Source organism: Pelodiscus sinensis, chromosome 5, assembly GCF_049634645.1.
Source record: "Pelodiscus sinensis isolate JC-2024 chromosome 5, ASM4963464v1, whole genome shotgun sequence".
NCBI classification, from domain to species: domain Eukaryota; kingdom Metazoa; phylum Chordata; order Testudines; family Trionychidae; genus Pelodiscus; species Pelodiscus sinensis.
In genome coordinates this window covers 16,387,568-16,414,829 of record NC_134715.1, presented here as the reverse complement: position 1 = coordinate 16,414,829, position 27,262 = coordinate 16,387,568, and the positions used below count along the sequence as shown (strand labels likewise).

Below are 27,262 nucleotides of genomic sequence, written 5' to 3'. Positions count from 1 at the left end.
ACAAAATGGTTGTTATGGATAGGTTGCCGAACACCCAATCCCCCATCAAAAAAAACCACTGGGGGGGGGGGGGGGAGAAGAGGGAAACCAAAGCTGTTGAGAAAAAAAAAGGACCATGAGAGAAATAAAAAAAAGCATGGCCCCTTTAAGAAATGCTTTGAGGCTTTTTGGCCCTTAACAGGCTGCCGGCGGCCATCCGCCATCTTGTGTTTCTGCTCCGCGCTAAGCAGCTCCTCTGCGGAACCATGTCAATACTGGACACCGGGCAACCCTAGTTATGGAAATATTTTGTGACTTCAACCATTTTTTATATTATCATTATTCTTGGAGAAGGCGTACTTAATTCTGGCTAAAAGATTCATTAAATGGGCACTGCAAACATATGTCATTAAGGAGCAATCCTTCTGCCTCTATTTCTAAGCACTTTAAACACTCATTTAAGCCTTGGAATTAGCAAAGTATTTACACTTTGCTGGTGAGTAAACTGATGAACAGAGAGATGGAGTACCTTGCACAAATCAACCATCAAATCCATAAACACAACCCCAGTCCTGTACCTCATTCAACAGTGTGTCCATTTTACCAGTGAAGCAATAAAAAATTCTAAACATTATGGTCTAAAGCATAGAAACTGACCAATTCCCATATCAGTCTTTTATCTTGAATACAGACTCTCATAAACAAACCAACTTTAGCAAGAGCTCAGTGTTTGAAAGATTTTGTGATTAAAATGTGTAATATTAATGGAAGTTATAGCCACAAATTGCCATGCATCAGGATGAGAAAAAAATCTCCTCTTGTTTTTCTAGTTATAGGCTTCTATATAGCAAAATTTGGCTGGAGAAATGGTATTTCTCTGTTAAGATCAAATTGCTTTGCAGGTCAAAGCTGTCCTAAAGACAGAAATAACAACTTTTTATTCCATTCTGGGGGGTAAATTCTGTTGAAATGTGGCTTAAAGAAAACAAGATAAGCTTACACTGTTGTGCACTTTCAGCAATTACAGGTTGAACCTCCCAAATCCAGGACTCTCTGGTCCCGCAACATTCGTGGACAGGCATTCAGCCCCCATTCACCAGGAGGTGGTGAGTGAGTAGCGTGGCTATGGGCTAGAGGGGAAGGGGCAGCTGGAAAGAAGTGGCGTTTTAAACCTTCTCTTCTCTCCAGCTACCGACTGCTCCCTCTCCTCTGGTCCATCTCTCACTGCCCCCCAGGTGAGCAGAGGCTGGGAGCAAAGCCCACTGGAGGGTATGGCCAGAGCCCATGCCGAGCCTGCCGGTGGCAAGTTGGCTGCTCAGGTATGGGGCTGGAGTAGCCCGAGCCAGTGGTGAGACAAAAGGGGTGGGCAGGAGATGGGGCTGGCCATAGAAATCAGCACACAGCATGGGCAGGAGGGAAAAATCATGCAGGGCCAGATTAAAAAAAGAAGCTTTAAGGACTGCAGCCCAGGACTAAGGGGGGCCCAGTAGAAAGCTCTCTGGACCATCAAAAGTGCAGATCTATTTATGGGGTCCCTTTAGAACAGGGCCTAGGATGTAGCCACAAGACCTTACGCTTTGCAGTGAGGAAATGCAGGTTCATGCTGCTTTGCCTTTCCCTCCAGCTCCCATTGGCCGGAAATCATGGACAATGGGAGGTAAAGATGGTAGTGCTGGCCAATGAGTACAGGGCAGCATGGAGAGCCACCTGCCTCCCCCGTCCACAGGTCTGATCCTCCAAAAGGGGGCTGTCCTAAGAAGGTACACCGCCCTCCAATCTTCTAATACTGAGCCTCTCCAATACCCTCCCTCCTTGAGTCCACAACTCCTGTCCTGACTCCTGAGCCCCCTTTCACACTCCAAACCCCTAGGTCCTAGCCCGAAGCCCAAACACCTCATCCCCAACCCCCACCCCCCAAATCAGAATCCTCACCCCTTCCTTCATGCACACCCCTGCCTCAACCCACAGCCCCTCCTGCACTCTGAATCCCTCACTTTAATAGAATCATAGAGCTGGAAGAGACCTCAGGAGGTCATCAAGTCCAGCTCCCTGGACCAATGCAGGACCAATCCCAACTAAATCAACCCAGCCAGGGCTTTGTCAAGTCAAGAATTAAAAACCTCTAGGGGTGGAGATTCCACCATAATAGCACATGTCAGGTTTGCAAATTCTTTCAGACAATCTTATTTACACAAGGGCTTGACCCTTACCTCTCTCCTCCTACTTGGTATTGCCGTGAACTCTGACATTACAACTGATTTTCATGGCAAACTATTGTCAAATTTAGTATTATTGCCCCATCACCATATATTTCCTTATTCTTAAAATTCAGATAATTTAAGTTACAAGGCAAAAATGGTGGGGACCATTTTTTGTAAGACATAATGCATCAAGAAAATGTTCAGAGACTTTTTGTCCAAGTGCAAGCCTCTGGATTTTAATGACTGTCAAAACTTATGTCTGATGGCCCCATAATAGTCTCTGGCAGAGCATCACTTTGGAGTAATTTTAGGTGGATTAGCTGAGTGCTGATCCTTTGAGAGGTCAAAAAAAAAATTAAACACACCATCACAATCAAACTAGATTGCTTAGAGACTTCTCTTTTCATGTACTTACTTACTTAGGATCCAGCAGAAGAAGCTGGACATGTGGGAATTACTCAAGTTCATATCTGAATAAAAGCAATAGGCATACAGAAAATGACAGTCTTCCTCCTTACCAAAGACATCAAAACTTGGACCAGAAATAGCAGCAGTACTAAGATATAAAACGTTATTTTCCATTTCTAATTCTGAAGATTCTATGGCTGGCTTTTTATACAAAGAGTAATTTTATTCCCTAGGTTTTCTCCCATATTAAACTCCATGTTATTATATTAAGTACTTAACACTGTGTTCCCTCCCACCAGGGCTTATTGACTTAAAATTACACTTCTGTTGAATCTTACTGACAAGCTTATGGTTAGGTCAGTTATGAGGCCCAGGCCCACCAAATTACATACAACATAATGTCCTTTAAACTTAAGCAAGGTGAAAACTTCTCAAATGCACAGCCACTGAGCAAAGCACTTTTCTTTCTATATCAAAGGTAAATATATCATAGTGTCCCTGTGCCCTAAACCTTGGCATATTCTGACCTTTAAAGTATGTGTTAATTTCAGAAGATTGTTTTAAAAGTGACTTATCTAGAAACACATTATGCAAAATAAATTTAATAGTACCAGGTATATATCATATCATCTGAATGGATTTCACCCACAAACAGGATTTATGGAATTGTAAATTCTATAAGTATTTTGATAGGTTTTATTAGTAGTAGTTCAGTCAGCAAGAAGCAACGTTTGTTCTGATGTCCCATCCCTTTATTAACCATCCTCGTAGAAGTCGTCATTAATGTGTCATCTAACTTTAATTGCCTTTCCCAAGTCCATCCTTCATGTGTACATCTGTAGCAATACCAGGGTGCATAAATACTCATATGTAGGGAAGTTAAATGTAGTCAATGGATTTTCCATCAACTAGTTGATAAGCAGAGGAGCCCCAGTGAGGTTGACCCGATGTGAGCGGAGAATCAGCTGTCCCAGCTTGCGCCTAGTCCCCCACAGCTGCTCTTCTGATTTTGAAATGTGTTAAGAGCTGGCAGGCTTCAGCTGATTCCCGGCTCACGCCCAGTTCCCCGCTATCCCCCTGCCTCCTGCAGAGATTAAGGGGGAAACCGGCTTTTAAGTTGCTCCACCCCCAGCACTGGCTCCTGCTCCCCGCCCTCCTTGTTGCCTCTGATAGAGGCAGCAAGTAGGGGGGAGCAACTAGTTGACTATTCGATAAGTTTTTGCTTATCGGATAGTCAACTAGTTGCTTACCTCCCTACTCATATGTAAAGTGACTACACTTTTAGTTATATATAAATATAACCATTTATTTTGATTTACATTTCTTTCCAGTCTTGGGAGTAGCAAGAGTCTACTATTCCACTGGAAAATGCTTCTTTACTCATACTTTGGATTCAGCTAGCTCTGCAGAGAGCCTGGAAGCAGGCAGAAGTAGCAGAATTCAAAGGCAAGCAACTCCTGCTTCACCAACAGATCCAACACGGTTTGAGTTTCTGTCCCTGTTTACGTTAGGGGAAAGGGAAGTAGATCCTATGAGTAAGAGGAAAACACATCTATGCTGTTTCAAGCTGTAAATATGCAGAAAGAGACTGCACTGTGGTCAGGTTCTTCATTAACTTCCCCTGAAACAAGAGAATAAGGTTGTTTAAGGGCCATCCACAATCATATGCGGTAGGGAGATAAAAAGAACAGCATGTCCTATGATCAAAAGATACAGAGAAGTAAATAATTTTCCATTCACAAAGGTTGAAGAACCTGGCAAGTATAATTTGCATTACCATTGTTAGGAGTGCAGCTAAAGGCAGAAGGTAAGTAAATTAGCAATGCCACATACAAGAATAGGAGAACTTCAAATTTACATGAAACTAACACACACCATAATTTATATATGAATAATCTAACCTAGATAATGCTATAAATCAGGGAAGATTAGAATATTATTTAATTTTAATTATAGAGTCATACATTATATCTCCAATGAATTATCTCTCCTTTCTAATCTCTTCCAGAAATCACTGCTCAGTTAGTATATTTATAGTTTGAGATTTCTAGACTTTATTAATGATGGAAGCACTGGTCAAAAGTAACTGCCAAAATAGCATCTGCTATTAGTCCAGAATGAAAATATGATTAGGGATATAAAAGGTTAACTAGTAAGCCTCACCTTTAAAATGGTTGCAGTTAACTGATAAGGACTGGGCAGCAGGCTGCTCTAGCCCCATGGCAGGGGCTGTTCTGGCCAGCCGGCTAAGGCAGCCCTTGTCTGCAGGGGGCCCAGCTCAGCTGCCCCATTGCAGATTACACATTGTGACTCCCCAGAAATGGGGCCCACTCCCAGAAAGCTTGCTGCAATAATGTTTCTCCTCAGTTGGCAAAGAGATCAAGGGTCCCAGCACAGCTCCACATGGCTACTCCTAGCTTGTTGTAAAGATTGCTGGAATAATATTGCTTGAAGTCATGGAATCATAGGGTATGTCTAGACCGCATCCCTCCTGTTGGCAGAGGGATGCAGATTAGGCAGGTCGACATTGCAAATGAGGCAGGGATTGAAATATCCTGTGCCTAATTTGCATACAAATGGCTGCCGCGTTTTGCCGACTCAGCACTTTGTTGGCAAAAAGCGGCAGTCTAGAGGGGGATCTGTCGAGAAAGAAAGCCTTTTTCGACAGATCCTGTAAACCTCCTTGCAGGAGGCATAAGGGATCTGTCGAGAAAGGCTTTCTTTCTCAACAGATTCCCCTCTAGACTGACGCTTTTTGAAGACAAAGTGCTGAGTCGGCAAAATGCGCCAGCCATTTTTATGCAAATTAGGCAAGGGATATTTCAATGTCGACCTGACTAATCTGCATCCCTCTGCAGACAGAGGGATGCACTCTAGACATACCCATAGGGGTGAAAGAGACCTCAGGAGATCGAGTCCAATTCCTGGGCCAAAACAGGACCAACCCCAACTAAATCATCCCAACCAGGGCTTTGTCAAGACGAGACTTAAAAATCTATATGGCTGGAGATTCTAACACCTCCCTAAGGTAACCCATTCCAGTGCTTCACCACTCTTCTGGTAAAATAGTTTTGCCTAATATCCAAACTATACCTCCCCCACTGTAACTTGAGACCATTGCTCTTTGTTCTGCCATCCCTCACTACTGAGAACAGCCTCTCTCCATCCTGTTTGGAACCTCCATTCAGGAAGTAGAAAGTTGCTATCAAATCCCTCCTCGCTCTTCTCTTCTGCAGACTAAATAAGCCCAAATCCCTCAAGCTCTCCTTATAAGTCAAGTGATTCAGCTCCCTAATCATTTTTGTTGCCCTCTGCTGGACCCTCTCCAATGTGTCCACATGCTTTCTCTAGTGGAGGGCCCAGAACTGGATGCAATACTCCAGATGTGGCCTCACGAATGCCGAATAAAGGGAATAACAACGTCTCTAGATCAGCTGGAAATGCTCCTTCTAATACATCCAAATATGCTATTAGCCTTCTTGGCTACAAGGGCACACTGTTGACTCTCATCCACTAATTCCTAGGGCCTTTTCTGCTGAACTGCTACTTAGCCATTCGGTCCCTAGCCTGTAACAATGCTTGGGATTCTTCAGTCCCACGTGCAGGACTCTGCACTTGTCCTTGTTGAACCTCATCAGATTTCTTTTGTCCCAATCCTCCAATTTGTTTAGGTCACCCTACCTTCCAATGTATCTGCCTCTCCTCCTAGCTTATCAACATAGTCTAACATAGCAACAGTACCAACCTTAGCTCCATGCTGCCTTTAAAACAGAGAAGGGGCCATCCATTCAACTTGACCCAGAACAATTTGGCACACTGGTAAACAAAACAGGTGAGTCACAGATACCCACAATGCAGTGTGGGACACCTGCTGATACCAAAGTTGTGAGCTGCAATATCATCACACTCATATGAACCAGAGACCAAACTAGCTTAATTTGCCTCAAATTTAGTAAACTTTGAAAAAGCACTACAGAGATCGTGATAACTGTAGAGTTAGTGTGCTGAAATGGATTCTGGCATGTGTGCAGACATTTTCTGACCAGATCTAGTTGAGTAAGTACAGATTAATAACCCACTCACTCCCAGTAGACAAATGTGTAGATTACTACAGCGACTGCATTTAGTTATAATAGATGGAGTCTGTGGTAACTTAATGGGAGTGACTTTCAAATGACGAGTATGAGTATAACGAGATTGCAATGAACACCCATAGTTGGCCCATGCCAGCTTACTTAGGACCTTGGGGCTTTAAAATTGAAGTGTAGCCATTCAGGCTGGGACTGGAAATTTTATAGTCCGCAGCTTGAGCTCCATAAGCCTGAGCCAGCCAACACAGGTCAGACACAGGTATTTAATTGCAATGTAGACATATCCTACATTTTAAAAAACCCTGTTGGACACAGTTAGGTGTCTTCTTCTTTTCCCTTAGCTCCTATGAGAGCACAGGCCATCAACAATTTCTTTCCAAGCCTCTCTGTCTTGTCCCACCTTTTCTAATTCTCTCTAGCTTTTGCCCATGTTCCTCACATTCACATCCATGTCTCTTCTCCAACTCTTCTTTGGTCTTCCTCTTCCCCTTTTTCCCTGTGGGTTCCAGTATAGGGATCGTCTGGTAATGTTAGTTGGTGGCTTCCTCAGTGCATGGCCAATCCTTTGCTACCTTCTTCTCAAAGTCTCTTGCTCTCCTGGGCATTGCCCTGCTCTTTCCCATAAGCTAATGTTTGTAACCTTGTCAGACCACCTCAGACCAAGTGGTAGATGTGCATACTAGGAAATGGGGAATATTAACACTTTTTACAACTCCACAGCAGAACAGAAATCCAGCTGAGAGGAAATCTGTCTACACCCATGCGTATAGGCGTCCTTCACTCCTTGACCAGTTCCAAAAGCATACTAGCTTTGAAATAAGCTGCAGACCTCTCAGCTGAATAATCAGGAAAGTGTATGGGACATATTCAGGCCAGCAGTCCCACAAATTGTTTATTGCTGGATAGATTCCCTAAGCACTATTTATACTCAATTTTCTCTGAATACATAAGTTCAAGGGTTCCATATAAATATTAAAACTGGTATTTTATTTCTCTTCTAAGAATTTGAATTTATGGTCCAAAAAGTTTACATGCTGCCCTGTTTCTAATGAACAGTATGAAATAGTTATCCTTATATTTCAATTTCAGAACAAAATATTTTATTTGAATGCAATTTATGAATCTGGTTGAAATTAATTCATCATCCACATTTCTTAACATAAATGTGTTAAATCTGAAAAAATACACAGAGAAAAACAGTCGTTTTTCATTTTCATAGATTATTATGCATGTGGATAATGGCTTTATGGATGTTTGAAGAACATCAGGGCACAAGCATAAAACTATATGTCAATTCATTTCTCTTAGCTACTTGATCTTGGGAATGAGTTCAAAGTGTATAACAGCTGCAATCTGACTGTTGACAACTTCTTAATATGTTAAGAAATTTATACTACACTACAGACATTTGTTTCCTACAGGGTATTAGTTGAAAAGCTTCTAGTTAACTTGACCTAAAAATCAGAGGCACATTAAATGCTTAAATCCCCAGCTCACTGTTTGCAGTATTTTTATGCTAAGAGTATCTGAAAGGCAGTCTTTCCTGTGCTGAATTAAGTAAATGAGGGCTAAAGTGCTGCTTACCTACAAGCACTGAGTTACTTCCAATCCAATAACGCTGTTCAGCCTTTGTATCAAAGCAGTCTTGACAGTTCTTGTTTTAAATAGCATCCACAGTTTCCTCCCACAAAAGAACAAGATGTCAAACTCAGTGCAAATGGAGAAATTATGTCAGTGCTAGACTAGACATAAATGAATCCTGTCAAGTTCACTCCACATGAAAGGTGAACTGCAACCTCATAGGGTAAGTCTATAGAGCTTGCAGAATTGAGCCTCTCAGCCCTGGTCGGCAGACTCAGGCTAACAGCGCTCACACTAGCACTCTAAAAATAGCTGTTTAGACAGTGCTTTGAAGCTGCAGCTTCACAGCCCAAGCTCCAACTGTTACGTATAGTGCGTGAACATTTAGGTAGAGTAGAGGTAACATAACGGTGTTAAAGACAGATTGTAATCATTCAGATAAATATGAGTATCTCTACACAATCAATGTACACTTAGTCTTGAGCTTGATCAACTTATGGGGTCTTACAAGAGATATCCCACATCCAAAGTCATAGAGCAAACCTTTCTTTATTCACATTTGCACATTACATATTTACTATACATTGTATCACACATTTTGGGAATGGCTTTGTTGCTTTTTAGGGACAATTCCCTGTACCACGTACTCTGTCCATGCACACTGAGATAGTACCTCATCTTTATCTTCTCAGTTAATCTTATCCACTTTTATCATTTCCAATGGTGTTTAACTTTATCTTAGGTAATACAGACCAAAATACTGATATATTTACCTCCCTAATGCGGTCTCCCAAGAAATGAGGTCTCACCCATGTCTAATTACTCATGCAATGCCAGGCCTACAATATTGTTCTAGAAGTACCTGAAAAAGTTAATTTTCTACTGCTGGAGGATGGTGCTGCATATACATCCCTGAACATTGGAATATTCAATGTATCCAAATGGCCTTTCATCCCTTGGCTTTTCTGCTCAGAATCTTGAAAAGGGAGCCATTTAATGGCATAAAACAGTAATTATAAATGTGGCAGCACTGCACGGAGAGAGAGAGAGGCAGGCAGTCTGTAAGGTCCAAAGTCATGTAGGGCTATATAGGTCTAAAGCAGCGTTTCCCAAACTATGTGCCGCGGCCTGGTAGCGGGCCGCGGGAAAAAAATACCGGGCCTCAGCATGGCTGGTGGCTGCCGGCAGGGCCGGCCTCAGGCCGATTCGGGCCCCGCGCCCCTGAACCCGGAAGTGCCAGCTGGGTCTCTCCCCCAGTTCTGCCTGGTGCGCCCCCTCCCCGCGTGTCCTCCCACCCCACCCCCAGAGCGTCCCCGCCGTGCACGGCTCCTCCTCCCCGCCTGCTGCTGCCCATGTGCGGCGTTTCACGTGGGCGGGGAGGACACCCGGGCTTGACGTGACGTCACGGCCTGAGATTTTAAAAGTCTTCCGAGGCACGTGGCGGGGCCATGCTGGCTCGGGCTGCCTCTGGCCCCACAATGTGGAAGGCAGAAGGTAGGGAACGGGCTTGGGCCGAGGCGAGGAGGAGGCAGAGGCGGCAACGGCGGGCTTGCGCGGAGGGGGAGGAGTGGAAGGAGAAGGGGCTTGGGAGGGGAAGGCCCCAAGGGACAGGGTGCAGGAGAGAGAGACAAATGCCAGGGGGCCAAGTGCAGACAATGAGGGAAAGGGCAGGAGTGGAGATGTCAGTGGGAGGGGGGACAGGGTGATGCTGGGAGAGGAGAGAAGAGGAGAGGAGAAGGGCATTGGGGGCTGGAGGAGGAGGTGCTGGGAGAAGGCTTGAAAGAAGGGGTGGGGATGGAGCAAGTGATGTGTGAGGGCACAGAGGGGCAGGAGGGATGGGGCAGAGAGTGCTGAGGGGGTGGGTATCAGGGAAAGAGAGGGCAAAGGGGGCAGGGGCAGTAAGGGAAGGAGGAGGCACCAGGAGGGTGCAGGGCTAAGGGAAGGTGCAGGTGCCAGGGGATTCTGGGGTGAGGAGGAGGGGAGAGCTGGCCACCGGAAGCAGCACTGGACGGGGGAATCAGGGCAGGCTGGGGAGACTGGGAGCCGGTGGAAGCAGGGCTGCCGGGGGGTGCGAAGTTGGGGGCAGGGAGCTGGCCGGGGAACATGGGGGCGGGGAGAAGAAGCGGCCTCTGGAAGGAGGGCTGGATGCAGGCAGTGGGGCTGGCCAAGGGAGATTGGGAGGAGAAGTGGACCTGGCTGCCCGGGAGGGGGTTGAGGGAAGTGGGGCTGGCCAGTGGCACAGCGGGGGGAGTAGGGGGGAGGAATGAATTGGCCTGCGGGGAGTGGGACTGACCTGGCCATATGTAGATCTTTGGACGCTGCCCCTGTTCCCCCCTTGCCCCCTGCATGAGTTAGTCCAGCCTGGGGATTCTATTGTCCCCCCCCACACACACACTCCCCCTCAAGTAGTTGCAAACTATCTGGCTGGTAGACACACTCATGGAGCCTGAGCACATTTATCAGCCAGGCAGTTCGAAACTACAAACTGATACATCTAGTAATAATACAACTTACCTACTGAGAAAATACTAGACATGTTATATGTCTGGTATTTTCTCAGTTTGTTTTTTATGTGTTTATATTTTTGGGCTGCAAAAAACCAGAATTGGAAAAAAAAAAAAAAAAGGGTTCCAACTAAAGTAAAAAGTTTCGGAAACCCTGGTCTAACCAGCTGTCTGTCTATCTTACAGTCCATTTATCCAATCCATGTTCCTTAACTTGCTGGCAAGAATATTGTGGGCGACCATATCAAAAGCTTTGCTAAAGCTGGCACTGGGGGTTTTGGGAGGACCAGAAACAACTTATTTGAATATTCATCATTTGATTAATGAATATGCAAATATGCAAATGAACATTACCGGTCCTCCAAAAGTTCGTGAATGGATTTACTGGTCCCCGTGTCAAAAAGTTTGGGAACCCCTGGTCTAAAGCAACACCTTAAACTACTCTCAGAAAGCAAAAGGCAACCAGCATAGCTCAAAGTATTGGTGTGACGTATTAAAAATATTTTGGTTTAATATTCATGATGGCCCTTTGTGCTTATTATTTTTTTAAATATAGACATAATATAACATGCCTTCCACTTCAGATAGCTCATTTTGCTGTCCAATGCTCTCTGGCCTTAGTGACTATTTAAATCTGTGTTTCAACACCATTGATCCTGACAATTAAATTTCTAAGGATACCTCATGTTTATTACTAATGAAGAGCAAATCTGAGATTACTACCTTTCCCATAACTTCCTGTAATGGAGACTAATACAAAGAAGTGATTTTGTTTCTCTGTAACATTCTTATTCATATTAATGGTTACCTCTAATTCCAAATATTCCGCCAGATCCAGTCATTTGATCACAGACTTCAGTCTTCTGACATATTAAGGATTTTTAAAATTAATTTTTGTTTTTGGCTATTTCTTTTTGATATCTCTATTAGCCATCCTAATTTCCATCTTTTTTTTTCCCCATCTGCCATAGTACTTCGCTCCTTTCTATTGCCTTCAGATTTTGTACTCTCTTCTTTAATAAAGTTAGGGATTTTTGGGGAAGGCATATCTTCAGAGTATAACTCCATGATTAGACTAATTATTTTAATTTATTATTTCATCATTAATTATATTCTAACTTGATTACTCATTTTGTATAAAAATACACTTCCCAAATGTTAGCCTCTCAGAAAAAGCTTTTGGTATAAACCCTCCCAAGATGATGTGAATCAATTAAATCATGATTTTTTTAGGCTACAAATCTCAAGGAGAAGGATCAGTTTTTTCTACAGTGTCTAGAACAATAAAATTTGATCTTGGCTGGAACACTGGGGTGCATGATTTCCCTTTACAAAGCCACATACATATCATGTTCATCTACGTGTTTGGCATTTTTGTTCTTAACTATAGTTTCAATCAATTTGCCTGGTACTGAAGTTAGACACAGAACTAAAATGGCCAGAATAATTCTGGAGCCTTTTTTTAAAAAAAAAAAATCAATGTTACATTAGCTATCCTCCAGTCATTTGGTACAGAGTCTGATTTAATCGATATGTTACATATCACAGTTAGTAGTTCTGCAGTTTCTACTTCGGTTTTATATTCACACACATTCTACTTCAGGCCTCTTTCCATTCTACAAGCCAATATACATCATTTATTCTTTATTTCACCTTACTGCTGCCAGGCTTATTTTAATCCAGCATGCTGCTGAAAATGGTAGGCTGGATGTGGTATTCATTTTTTCTCATGACAGGGGTTTTATAGCAAGACATAGCTCCTAACTTTAAATTGTGCCAGTAACACGTGTGCTCACTGAAAAGCTTCTTTCGTGTTGCACTGGTTCATCAACATTAAAAGCTTCCAAAAGTAAATATCTTGTCCTTCAAATTAAAATCTTATCTACCATTAATTAAGTATTACTAAATTCACTGTTTCGAATTCAGTATTATGTATGTAGCTGGGTGTTATTAAGATGGTGTCATATTGACATCTTGTGGCATGAGTAAGTCACTACATGAATCAGTTTAAAAAATAATGCTTATTCAAAACTCACAGATATATATGTCTCACAATAGAGTTAAAATTTCTGCTGTAGTGCATCATTTCTATTGCAGAATAACTTAAACATTTGCATAAAATAACTGACTGTTTTAAAATAGTCTTACTGTCTTTTCCTTTACAAAGAAAAAATATCTATTTTCTTTTGCTATCCCACATTTTAATGCATTCTACCCTAGCAATGTAAAGGGTGAAAGTGCACAAGCCTACAACATTCAAGAGACACAGATGTCCAAATTTGTAGCCAGAGCCCTTTAGAAAAGCCTTGATATTCGTGCAAAAATAATTCAATTGGATAGCTGTTTAAAAAAAAACAAATTTCCAAGAGAGTAACTTTGTTCTTCATCCATGTAGCTACTTCTACCTTCTCTTCATAGTCTCTAGCACTTTGTCAGTTTTTTTGACATTTAGCTAGCCATCAGAATAACACAAAATTGTCACTGACAACAACTAAAATGGCCTTCCAGGGCTTCCTTTGTATTGTGTGAAAAGGCTATCCTACTAGCTATAAAGCTTCATCAATTCTGTATAATGTCAAGAAATTGATAGCTGTCGTTATCATTTGGCTCCACAGAAGAGAATGGAAAAGCAATGGTACTATTATTAAGGAAGCAAAGGCATTCTCACAGAGACATAAAATTAGTGATATTTCTTTTCAGATATATTTCTCTTATTGGAAATTTCTCACTGCTTATTAATGTTTGCTGAAACAATGTAAAAGTATTGTGATTTTCTTTATTACTCTATGGGAGCCAGAAGGGGCCTGTAATTGTTCATTAATATTTATAAAATACTTTGGGATTCCTCAATAGAAGTGAAGAGGATTTTTAATTATTTTAACTCTACTTTGTTTAATAGTGGCCATTTCTGTAACTTTTTGCCCTTCCCTTTACTTGGAAAATATTAATCATTTAGATTATTTCTCTGTTGACATTTTTTGACCAGAGCGTTAACTACTTGTGACAGGTTTTCTGAAGAGGTCTTTCTTGCATTTTTAATGCTCAGCTGTGTATTATTGTGAACATACAAGTTTATTTTTTTCTTCTTGAAGTCTTTTCTCATTTTTATATATTCAGGCTTTTCAGCTGCTTCAGATTATTATTTATACAGGATATCATAGCTAATGTTTGTGTTAACATATAATGGCTGCTAAGCATTCTGTATAGGGGATTTTCAATTTGCAGTATTTCATGTTCACAGTTATCAATGCATAAAACACACTGTTCAGTTGAACTGAACGTTCAGGATATATGATTGTAGTAAATGAACAGAGAATGATCGCTAATGAATTTGCAAATGATCTTGCAAAAAATTTTTGAATTTCCTATTCAAGTAAAAAAATGCAACAAAATCTCACTTATTAAGGAGATGACATGGGGGTGTGTCTAAACTATATCCCTCTGCTGAAAGAGGGATGTAGATTAGGCACATTGCTATTGCAAATGAAGTGGGGATTTAAATATTTTGCACTTCATTTTAATAGAAATGGCCACCGCTTTTTGCTGATGCGGCACTTTGCCGGCAAAAAGCAGCAGTCTAGACGGGGATCGGTCGACAAGGAAAGCCTTTTCCAACTGATCCCTTATGCCTCGTGCAATGAAGTTTACAGGATCGGTCGGAAAAGGCTTTCCTTGTCGACCAATCCCCGTCTAGACTGCTGCTTTTTGCTGACAAAGTACCGTATCAGCAAAAAGCGGCAGCCATTTCTAGTCAAATGCAGTGCAGTATATTTAAATCCCCGCTTCATTTGCAATAGAGATGTGCCTAATCTACATCCTCTGTCAGCGGAGGGGTGTAGTTTAGACACACCCTAAGATGTTGCCACCTCACACAGTGACATAGCTAAGCCCCAAGACTCAAGTGAAACCTCACATTGAGACATCAGCTACCTAGCCAACCTGAAAAATAGGTTGAAAAATAATGACTTGTTCCTGATCTTGCAAACCATTATACAAAAGCTTAATTTTACTCACATGCATACTTCCAGTTCAATGAGAGGAAAGTTAAGCATGTGCTTCAGTGTTTGAAGTATTGGCTCCATAATTAGTAAGCTCCATAGTCTATCTGTAAAGAACTATGCACACTTGTAATGATATATAAAAACATTTTAAATTCAAGGATGTCCTCTTTTTAAAAAAAATCTGATTTATTGCTTTTTGAATGTAAATTACTGGGGTTAGTGTAGCTCTTCTCTTTAATTGCACAGAAATCACTTCAGCTATCGAGCCAGTTAGCACCTTACAATATTTCTCTAAGTGTAGTATTTCACTGGTGTGCATTAGTAGCTATTTCCTGTAGATATAGGTTTTGCATTTGTGCGAACTGACAACATCCTAAAAAAGATAATACGGAGACATGTGGAAACTGTTTAGCTTTTTTTTATTTGCCTAGTTCTCTTCTAGATGCTATAACATAAATTAAATAATAATGAATCAGAACAGTTAGTGATTGCCACAGAAGAGAAAAAAATCATGCACATTCACACTGAAAAGTTCTTGATGCTCTTGTAAAGTCAAGTTTAGCTAATAAATGTTGTATAGGCTATACAAAATGTGTGTAGAGGCAAACATCCATTTGCGAGTTAACTAACTTTCTTTTTCTCTGTCAAGCACTCAAGAGAACCCCTGCCACACACATACAACACAAACTGTAATCTGCGCAGAAGTCAGTCGCAAATAAGGTTATTTTCAAGACTGACACTGCACACAATTGTTCCATCATTTTGAAATAGAAAATTCAGTTTGCTAACCTGATGGGACAGACTGTGACACTGTACCAGTCTTTGGGTTCCCCCAGACGGAGTGCCTAAGATCTGCATTACCTTCTGTCTGAGCAATGTTCTTAGGAAAAATTCTGCTGAGACAGATAATCCTCTGGAGTTCCAGAAGTTAATTACCAAACAGGACCTCGGGTCAGCTCTGAGAGACACTCCCAGCTGGAGGCTCATTTGGTACAGCTCAGAAGGAAGAGAATCAAGGGAGTTAAGTTAACCAGAAGCCAGAAAGCTGTGGGGAAATCACAGGAGTTGCCCTCAATGCTTTGTACTATTTGTTGCATTTTTTAGATGACTGTTTGTAAACTACGGGGAAGGAACGTGCAGGTAGTGCCCTTTTACATATTGGTGTTTATCTGGATTAATCCAAAGAATCTTATCTTCAAAGGATGATTGTGTTCAACCCTGATCCTCCTCTAATGTTTCTAGGCATCCCAACTGGGGCCCTACCTACAGTGTAGTGGTCATTATGAAGGTACTTTTCCCCTTTTATGTCCCTGCTTAGTGATGGACACATGCCAAAATGATGTGTAGGATGAAGAATCTTGGAGCTGCTCTCTCACAAACACTTTTCATGGCAAGCTGCATGTCAGATATAGGTTGAATACTTACTTAATTCTTCATAGTATGACACCAGCAACAGGAACCTATTTGACTACAAGACTTATTTATTTCTTCTACCAACCAGAAGTTGTTGCAGCTTGTTCAGAATGCAGTGCAATGTTCTCCACTTCCCCTTAGTGTCTTGAGTCTGCATGACAGTACATCACACTCACCTTAAGTTCTCTTCCTCCACCGTCTATAAGAAGGCAGACAACATGCCTTCCCCTCAAAGCAGGCCTCAAAAAGTAATTTACTCTAACAGTCTTAGTACACTTGTTTTTTAACTTCCCTAATCCTAAAGAGGAGGAGGAGGGGTACACAAAACATGGTTTTTCTATCCTGAGTTTGAATTTTTTTCTCCTGAAACTTATTTGTGTATGGAAGAAGAGCATTCAGCCCTTTGAAATTAGTCTTATTATACAGGTTGATTCTCTTTAATTCAGCACCCTCAGTACATGACTGGTGCAAAACCAGAGAATTTGCTGAATGACAGGAGGTCAATACTGTCTAGCAACATTACCAACACTTCCACTGCTTACTGGGCTCTTAAAAGACATTTAGGGGTAAATTAAGAGTCAAATGACAGCACAGAACACTAAGCGCCAGGACTGGTGACTGTAAACAAACTTCATGGGACCACGGGAAACTTGGCCATACTCATGATAAGTGGACATCCGGCTAACTAAAATCATGCTGGACCACGGATGTTGCCGGACCAGAGAGTGCCGTACTAGAGATTCAACCTGTACATGATTTACTTTCCACAGGACTCTGGCCCGATTCTTCACTGAGTTACATTAAGCATATGCAGTACGAGTCATTGAGGTAATAAGCCACACCAGCATAAAACGGCTGAAGAATGAGGCCCTTAAAAAATTACAATTACAAACACTGTACTACATTTTCCCCTTCTCCCACTTTTTGCCTTTTGTAATACTATGCATTTGGTCATACATTTTTAAGTTCTACTCTGAAATCCCTAGCACAATGACTGCAAAAAAACTACAATGGAAAGTTACACAGATTTCAGAAATACTTGGGTGTTGACTACAGCCTGAGGTTACATTCTATACTAAAAGAGGTCTAAAAAGTATTATACAGTTTTGAGGGTTCTATTGTACTGTATATCCCAGCATTGGGTAAGGCTATATATTCCTGTACACTTATTGTGTTCTATAGTTATTAGAAGCAAAAACCTATCCACCATAGAGAAATGAAAGCCATTGAGGAAAGCCATTGCACTCACCAGGCTGTTCATTTTTGAAGATGATGAGCCAGCTCTTTGCTTCTGCAAGAAATTAAGGTCTTCTGTGTTTCCATCCTTTGGTTTTAAGATCATTCTGCTGCTTCCAGCATTGCCTTCTGAAGAGGACCTCAGGCGCTTCTCTATTAGTCTGCCTTCTCGGTAAGGACTGAAGCTACTAGCAAGATTAACTACAACACATAAGAAATCACAATTATGTACAGATATTCACAAAAAGTATTTTCTTAAGAAAAAAGTCACATTGTTTGAAACACTTATGCTAAGTGGCAGATATTTAGCTATTTACTACATAACTGTGCTGTTTGTCTGTTCTAATAAGTATGTAAAATTATCAGGCAAATACTAGGCCAACAATCTACTGGGCTTTTCCCAAGACTCTAATTCTGTATGTCCAACCGGTGGATCAATACACAAGTTCACAACATGCAGAAGTCCCTCCACCTCTTCTCTGCTTAACTTTTCCAACACTGTTCTACTCAACTTTTCCTTCCCCTCCCCCACTTCCCAGCTAATCCACTTGTGCAGAGAACCTAAGTGGCTTTCCCTTTTCTTCAGGGCAGGCTCAGTCCCCCACCAGGTTTACAGAAAAACATGACTTAGCATGTTGTGCCTTGCATACTTTTCTGCATGGCAGGGAGACACTAATTTCAAGAGTGGACCTTCATTCAGTAGCACTGTACGAGGCCCAGACATACTGGGCTGGGCTCCATCCTGCTTTCCCTCTTCTGGGCTCTCTTCTGTCCAAACCAAAACAAGAAAACCTGGGCGCTGCCTTTATCTCTAATGCAGCTGGGAGGCTGAATCCCAAGTTCCACCTCCAGATAAATTACTATGTTGAGGAAGAGGAGAAGAATTAGATTTTTAGCTGTGTGGAAGCAGGGGAGGGGTTTTAAAGAGGGGAGAAGTACAATAACATAACAAATTATGTTGTTCTATAAAAGTGCCTCATTTTCTTATTGTAGAATGGGCAGGTGTTAATCCAAGATTTTTTATATATACATATATATATACACACACACACACACACACACATATATAATATGTAAGTAGATACATTTGCCATACTGGATCATGCTACCCCATCTACAATAAAACATTTCAAGTAAAATGATAATGACAAACAAAATACATTTCCTTTTGTTTAAATTCACATATACCTTTTATACTTATAAGTACCAATCTAAAAGAACACCATGAAAATTAAGAAAAGACCAAAAAAAAAAAATCACTCATTACTGTTTTTACCTAGTCATGTAATACACAATATAAGATTACTGTCTTTCAAATCTGTTTCTGTTTGTTCCATTTGTATATTTGACAGCATTGTTCATATAGTTAGTTTCACTTTTTTCCTTGTGTAAGTTCTCATTTTAAATGAGTTTTTCACTTCACAGCAACAAAGGAAGACAAATAACTTCTTCTTATTGTTTTTAAGTAAAGTGTGATGGGAAAATCATAAAGAAAATAAGACAATGGACCTGTTTTCACTGCAGCATTAGTTCATGGTATAACTCCAGTGCTGCCCTTCTCATGACTCTTTTGCACAGACAAAAATTGCTGGCTTGGGTGAAGCAGTGATTCAAACTCATTGGCCATAAAGTACAGTATGCAGGTGGAAGCTCAAGTACTGGTAGTACTGACAGTACTTCTGCAGTGGGGACTCAGTTTTCCATGCTGCTCAGATAGAGGATCTATGCAACTCAGGTACTGTTTGCTATTGTGAACTCTTTCCCTCAAGCTAGGCTAACTCAAGAGGCATTATGAGCTAACACTGCAGTGAAAATAAGCCCAGTGAAACAAAGGGCAAGACTAATATTTAGAACTTTTTAACTGATCTATGTAAATTGACTAACTTTACCAAACTGAACATGCACCTTCTGTCAAAAGCTAGTTTGTTGCTTAAATTAGCCTGACAAGGCCATTCATCTGGTAAATGTGCCTGCCAATTGGTTTTGTGCATTTCTGCACGTATTCCTGCACTTTATAACCTCTGGTACCATATGATGTTAATGACGTGCCTAAGCTAATAGGTATTTATGCACTCCTACACGTTTGCGTGCATTCTTTTGAAAATTTTAACATGACAAATGCAGTTTTGCCAAGTCTCTCAAATTTACTGAGAGTAACTTGATTTTGACCCCTGCTAAAAGCAGTCTCTTGATGATGCCTCCTTCATGCTACTTTGAGAAAGCAAAATAGGAGCACACTATATTCCAGTGCATGCCCTGCAGTTTAGAGGATGAGGTGTTTAACTGCAGGGCCAAAGACATAAGCTTTAAACTCAGATTTTCCACTGACTAATGTTAACATTTTGGCACTTCATCATCCTGATTGTGAGTTAGTGTCATACTGCAACCGTGGAGGGTAATTATTATGCACCCATTTCACCAAAAAGGTGTCACAGAGCTTCCCGGAGGTCAGTGTAGTCAGATTTGGCAATAGAACTCAGTTCTTTAAGGTAGTCATAGCCATTTTATTTCACAATCTTTCAAAAGGAATATACAAAATTTGGCACAGTAACACAATGCAGCCCAATGCCACCCTTTCACCATTAGACTGGTGCATCTACACGGGAACAAAACACCTGCAGTTTGCCCAGGTCAACTGATTCGAGCTAACAGGGTTCAGATTGTGGGGCTAAATGCTGTAGTATGGAATTTTGGTTCGGGCTGGAGCACGGACTATTAAACCTGGTGAAAGTGGTAGGTCTCAGAGCCCGAACATCTACATTGCAATTTTTTACCTTGCACACCAAGTTTGGGGAGCCTCAGAGAATTGACCCAGGGTCTGAGTCCCAGAACCCTAGCTTTTGTATTGCAGTGTAAATGTAACCCTAGAGTTTTTGACTCTGCTATACAGTCATCCTAAACGACAGGATTCTTCAGATTAAGTCCCACAAGGTCATGTTTTTACCATCGGTCATGAAGGGTTCCGTGCCTGCAGGTGACTCAAAGAGGCTATGCTATTGGTAACCTCTAGAAAACCACCTGCTCCCACAGCCATGAACAGAAACCAAGAATCCCAATACCTAGCGTTCTATAGCTGCCCCCAGTATTGCCAACCTCAGGAGATCAAAAATCATGTGTAAAGAGCCCCCTGCTCCCCAAAATCAAGAGATTCATTGGTCAAAATTATGTTGCTCATAAATTTTACAGAGTTGGCATCTCTATATTCATCACATACATTGAGACTGAACCATGGATGCTAAAAATCAGAAGACAGATTAGAAAACCATGGATTTAATATTTAAAAAGCAAAAGCACAATTTTGCTTCTTTCACTTTTTGGGTTGGCAATACTGCAAATGTGTTAATTTGCCAAGCAATTTTGAACACCTTTTTTAGGAGAATTGAGACAAGAGAGTCAGCTGACGTACCTTTAGAGTGATTTATTTCATGTCCCTGTTGTGTTTTAAATGATCGGAATTCAGAGGAGAAGGGAATAATCTTTGACTGTGTTACAGGAATTGTTTCTCTAATGTATTCTGGTAACGTCGTTTCGTGTTGGCCCCCACATAATCCATGTGTCTTAGAAGAGCCATCCACTGCTTTTTCTTCATGATTTAACACAAAAGTTTCTATTTGTGCATCTGCTGAGTTAATTTCTCCTATGTACCGGGCATCTTTAACAGGAAGTTCAATGGCTTGCAATAATACTTGTGTTTGATTAGCAGAAGTATTTTTAGGTAAGGTATTTGATTCAGTACTACAAAAGCCTGTATGATTCACTGGAGATATAAGAGCAGATAGGGAAGTACTTTCTACATGAACTGTTTTCCTCACATGAGCAACAGTGGGACTGAGGAAAATGTGTGAGGTAGAAGTATTATTGTCAAAGTTTTGTGTATACAGTGCTGGGTTTCCACAATTGGGTACCATGTCAACTTCTGAGACAGAATCTTCAGTCAATGCTAAAAATTCTGAAGGGGTCTGGACTGTGGTGAGGTCTGCAGAAAGTTGTGGTGATTGCAAAGAACTTTCTGCACATTCTGTTATCTCAGCAGATGGAGAGGATTTTACTTGTACAGGGTCACTTTCGACATATGGTTTAACCTCCAATAAGCATCCAGACTGTTGTACACAGGAAACTGACTGGCTCTGGGAGACTGGCTTTGAAAACCTGTAGTGTGATGAAAAAGATTTCGGGAGAAGTTTCCGTGAGGATTCCTTAATAGATCGCTTACTTTGCTCCTCAATAAACCCAGAGTCATCACCTTCATTTTTTTCAGAACGTATGCAATTTATAAATACATTCTTGTTAGCTGATGGCTCTTTCCCCTTTTCAAAGTCTTCTGTCAAAGATCTTGTTATCTTCTTGTTCCTTGAACTGCCAAAACCAACTGAATGCCTCCCTCTGCTTTTAACATGTTCTTCCAAGTTCAGTTTTTGGAAACTGTTTTGAGTTGACTGAGCACCATTTGAAATACATACATTCTGACTTGCAGATTCAGACTTCTGTTCACTTCCCTTCTTGTTGTGGAAGCTGATCGAAGGAGTGCGAAATATGCTCCTTCGCTTGCCTGTACTTCCTGAGCTTGAGTTAGTGCTAGAAGGAGAGGAACTATGGACACCCACAGTATTAACGGAGGAGGGTGAGGAAGGAAGCGAGTCATGTCTTCGACTAATACTTCTTCTGAATATTGGCAGTCGAGACACAAGAGTTGAACGTCTTGATCCTGAGTCCCCCATCAGGACCTGCAGTGTTCAGGACTCTAGACAGCCAATACACCAATCTAGGGTAAGGGGAAAAAAGATGTTTTAATAAACCATCCTAAATCATTGAACAGGCACATTTTAAGATAAATTTGAATATATGAATACATGAATGGCATTTTTATTATAAAAGTCTATTTTAAGTACAACTAGAAGTTGATTCATGTATTTTATGAATGGTACTTAGAACAACAAAATACATGTAGTTCTGAAACGTTGGCAATCAAACAGAAGTTGGGATAAAAAGTACTACAGATAATTTTTAATATTCTGCCCTAACATAATTTGTTCTTATTATTTTTGCATCACATCTATTTCTACATTATAAACTCTTTGGAGAAAGGCTCATACGTTCTCTATGGTTTATGAGAGGCCAAGCATACTTTTGTCTTCCTAAAGTCTGGAATTAACAATGGAACACCAAGAAGTTGGGTGCCCAACTCTCACTAAACTTCAGTGTGAACTGGGTGCCTACTTCCCTTGGTTTTCTTTGAAAATGAAGGTAAAACTTAAATCAGACAACTTTATACTCTAAAATTAAATTCCTCCTAGGCCCTTACCTAGTCTAGTTTTTATTGTTATGATTATGTTTCAACATTTGTATTCTACAGATTTCCTTTTAATTTTAGCTGAAATTACATCGTAATTTACCATTCTCCTTTATATTAAATTAGCTTTAAAATTAATAAAAACAATTTAAGCCAAAATGATACCATGCAATTTTAAGAAATATCTCTAGACTAACTACAGTAAAATTGTATTATCCAGCACGCTCAGGGATTAGGACATTCTGGTTATCTAAAAATTCCAGTTATCTGAGAGTCCCATCAACCTAGGAAAAACCAATGGACAATAGTAATAGTAAAACTCAAGTTTTTAATATTGGTAGTTTTGTAGTGTGAGGCAGTTGGTCTCACATTTCTATTTTGAGTTAAAGATGATTAATATTTCTTAAATACAAAATTGTTAAACCAATCATGATAAACCAAGCCAGGCTTGTGCGCTCCTGAAGATATGACAGTATTGTGGCTGGGGGCAATGCCAGTTAAAGTTTTCTGGTTAACAGAGTGCTGGATAACAAAGGTTTCACTGTAATTGAAGCAAATCCTTATCAGTACAGCAGCTGGACTTCAGGAAAATGTAGCTGCAGTATAGATATAGGCAGGGCTCGCTGCACTGCAGATCGTTCTGCACATGCGCAGATCGCCTGAACCCGGCCCTTCCGGGTTGCAATCTACTCGCCACAAGTGAGTAGACTGCATTATTTGTCAAGCCCTGGATATTGGAAGTCTTGTGCTATGGATGGAGAACCACAAACAGAAAAATAGCAACATATGGCATGTGACCATAAGAACAAGGCAGACTATAGATCTGTCTTTTAAATGAGACTTCAGAGGGAGTTAGGAGCATTCATCACGTTTTTCATAAATCTGGCAATGTGTCTTAATTTTTCCCCATGTACACTGAAAAAAGGATAAAAACGAATGGGTTTAATCTGCATCAAGAAATTTAGTGTAGATACTAGAATACCTTTTTAACTGGAACCGTAATCAAGTTCTTGAATACGCCTCCCTAGAAGGTAATGGAATACCCATAACTGGAGGTTTTTAAGAACATGATGCACAAATGCCTGTCAGGGATAATCCATGTTTACTTGGTCCTGACTCAGTACCATGTGCTGGACTCAATGGCCATTTGAGGTGTCTTCCAGCTCTACCTTTCTATGACCTATACAAAGTTTCTAGATCAAATTGGAGAGAAAAAAAGTAAGGAAGTAAAATAATTATATTGTCAAAATGAGCTACAGAAATGTAGCAACAAGAAAACACACTAAACCAGTGATGGACAATCTGCAGCCTCAGGGCCACATGCAGTCCATCGGGGTTGTATGTGTGGTCCACAAGACATTTTGTTTACTGTTGCCCAGGCACAGAGTTGCCAGATTCTGGTGGTTTCTGTGCACAGAGAGATTTTTTTCTGACTGGTACAATTGAAGTGACACACACATAAAGCAAGGGCATGTGAAATCTGGGCATGTTCTGATTGCTCTGATCAACTCAATGTGCTGCTATTGTTCACTTGGCACTCCCTACAAATTCTAGGTGTGCAAGCACAGTTAGCAAAACCACCCTATCCCAAGAGACCGTCTTGGTTACAACAATCCTGTGGCACATTGAGTAGAAGGCGTGCCAATTCTGCAGCACATTCATTAGCTTAGGTTGCCCATGACTGCACCGAATAAATAGCCATGAGCAATGTGAAGGAAAAAAAAATCTAGGAATAGTAAAACTAAAATCAACCAACAAAAGGTATGCCATGCTATTGGAAGAAGTGTTTAACAACAAAATAAATTCATGGAATCTTCTCTGATGGCTAGTCTTTATATTTTACTTTCTGCTCCAGCAGAAAGAGGTTGGTACTGTCACAGTTTGTGTGTGTACATCCAAGAAAACACAGTATCAGGATTCTCAAAGATAAAGAATCAATAAAGCAATTTTGAAGTTTAAGATGAAAGCTGCACCCTGGGAATGATAGCTAATCCCTTCTTTTTTCAGCAGTTCTGAAATCAAAACACAAATCTCAAGATAGTGCTTACTACAGAAAACTAAGCTATTTTAAAAGTGCTATAGAAAAATAAAATGCAAAAACTATTTTGTACATTACTGTATAATCCCTTAACGCCTGTGTTTGTTACAGAATGAGATACACATGCACAGGAAGTTCATAGATTATGAAGCTATTTCCTTATATTTGAAGAATTCTCAGTAATTCACTCTGCCCTGCCTAACCACTACACACACTGTTGCCTTCCCCTGAAATACTGACACAGCATCTGGTGGGCAGAATGAGCTTATTCCTTCAGTAGACCTGTACACATATACGCTCAGCTTTACCAGCTCAATGCAGAAACTGATGACAATTGCTAAAGGCACTGTATTTTTTCCACCTGTGCATTCTGTTCCTCCCTGGCCCTTAAAGGAAGAATACTGAAAAATTGTTAACACTGATTTTTGTTCTGGGTGGCAACAGAATTCCAGAAAAATAAAATACAAAGCAATCGTATATACAGTGATTGCTCAAAGAGCCAATGTCATAAAGCAGACAGACAGGCACACATGGGGTATGTCTAGACTACAGCGTTTTTCCAAAAAAAGTGGCCTTTTTTCAAAAAAAACTTCACCTGTGGAGAGGGCCGATAAAGAAAAGTTATTTATTAGTTCCCTAAATAGAAGAACTAGAGGACATCAAGTGAAATTAATGGGGAGCAGGTTTAAAACTAATAAAAGAAAGTTCACAGCGTGTAGTCAACCTGTGGAACTCCTTGCCAGAGGAGGCTGTGAAGGCTAGGACTATAACAGAGTTTAAAGAGAAGCTAGATAATTTCATGGAGGTTAGGTCCATAAAAGGCTATTAGCCAGGGGATAAAATGGTGTCCTTGGCCTCTGTTTGTCAGAGGCTGGAGAGGGATGGCAGGAGACAAATCTCTTGATCATTGTCTTCGGTCCACCCTCTCTGGGGCACCTGGTGCTGGCCACTGTCAGTAGACAGGATACTGGGCTAGATGGACCTTTGGTCTGACCCAGTACGGCCGTTCTTATGTTCTTATGCATCTAGACTGCTGCCATGTTCTTTTGAAATTAAATTGAAAGAACGTGGCAGTTTTTTTTGACCGTGGAAAACGGTTATTTTACAAGGAATAACGCCTTTTTTCAAAAGTGCTCTTATGAAAAAACGCATTGTTGAATGCAAACCGGGCTTTTTTGAAAGAGAGCATCAGACTGCCTGAGTGCTCTCTTTCGAAAAAGCAGCTCTCTTTCGAAAATACAGGTTGCTGTCTATACACTCTCTTTCAAAAGAGGCTTTTTCAAAAGATTCTTGTAGTCTAGACATACCCTTACTGATTTTTGGCTTGTAGTCTAGACGTACCCTTACTCTCACTATCTCTAAGCACACGTATACAGTGGCCATATCCTTCCTCCATGCTACCTTACAGCATGGCAGTAGCTCTTCCTCTGTTTTCCTCCTGGTCTCCAACTGATCCACTCATCCTCCACCATCTCCCAACTCAGTATCACTTAGGCCTACAGCAAGTCTCACCAGTTCCAACTTATCCACAGTAACTGAAATCCAAACCAGGCACACAAAACCCCACAAACTTCCATTCCTCCTGGGCTGAACCCTCTGCAGACTCTTCTTTGTACCAGGCTCAGCAAAGTAAGATGACAGTGAATGCTGATACTCCACCTAATCTGACAGAAACAGTCTCTATCATTTCCTAACCCCAGCCATCCTACTCTCCATGGGTATGTCTACACTACCCCGCTAGTTCGAACTAGCGGGGTAATGTAGGCATACCGCACTTGCAAATGAAGCCCGGGATTTGAATTTCCCGGGCTTCATTTGCATAAGCGGGGAGCCGCCATTTTTAAAACCCCGCTGGTTCGAACCCCATGCAGCGCGGCTACACGGGGCACGAACTAGGTAGTTCGAACTAGGCTTCCTAGTTCGAACTACCGTTACTCCTCATTTCACAAGCTTCAAATCCCGGGCTTCATTTGCAATTGCGGTATGCCTACATTACCCTCCTAGTTCGAACTAGGAGGGTAGTGTAGACATACCCCATGAGAGCTGATAGTCTTCTGTTCTTCACAGTCACAGACACACGCTACTCCCTCCCTTTCAAGCTCCCCCTTGAAGTCTGATATCCCCGGAAGCCCAATTTTTTCCTGCTTCATGTAGGGTTTGGGCATCTCTGAGGCCAAGCATACCACATACAACATCTACTCACAGCACATCCCGGTGTAATGGCTGCAACCACTCCTCATTCTCTCCCATTCTCATTCCCTGTTTGTTGGGGAGGGAGGGTGTATTTTGATAGGAACACTGATTAATAACTCCAGGGGGCCTTGACACATGCTCTCAAATTTTGCCAATAGGTTACTGCTTGAGCTTGGATGTCATGAACATGAAGTGCTCCTGCAATGGCAGCATTAGTGGCTACTGCAGGAGCAGGGGAAAAGATTGCTAAAATTGAAGATGCCAAGTCAACAGCGGAGGAGCAGTGAGAGTCAGATTGCTGTTGCCCTCACGCTCTTTTCTGCCTTC

The 27,262-nt window shown here is 41.2% G+C and overlaps 1 protein-coding gene across 10 annotated transcripts in view; it reads right to left on the bottom strand.

The window, feature by feature from the left end:
- Positions 1-27,262, bottom strand: part of CCSER1 (coiled-coil serine rich protein 1) — a 1,130,035-nt gene that overhangs the window by 985,650 nt on the left and 117,123 nt on the right. For all 10 annotated transcript variants that reach the window (XM_075929595.1, XM_075929599.1, XM_075929603.1 and 7 more), the window contains 2 exons: positions 20,821-22,176; positions 17,428-17,615 (listed from right to left, as the gene is read on the bottom strand). In XM_075929595.1, coding sequence (XP_075785710.1) covers positions 17,428-17,615; positions 20,821-22,132 — 1,500 coding nt within the window. In that variant the 5' untranslated portion in view covers positions 22,133-22,176. The remainder of the gene's footprint in view (positions 1-17,427; positions 17,616-20,820; positions 22,177-27,262) is intronic.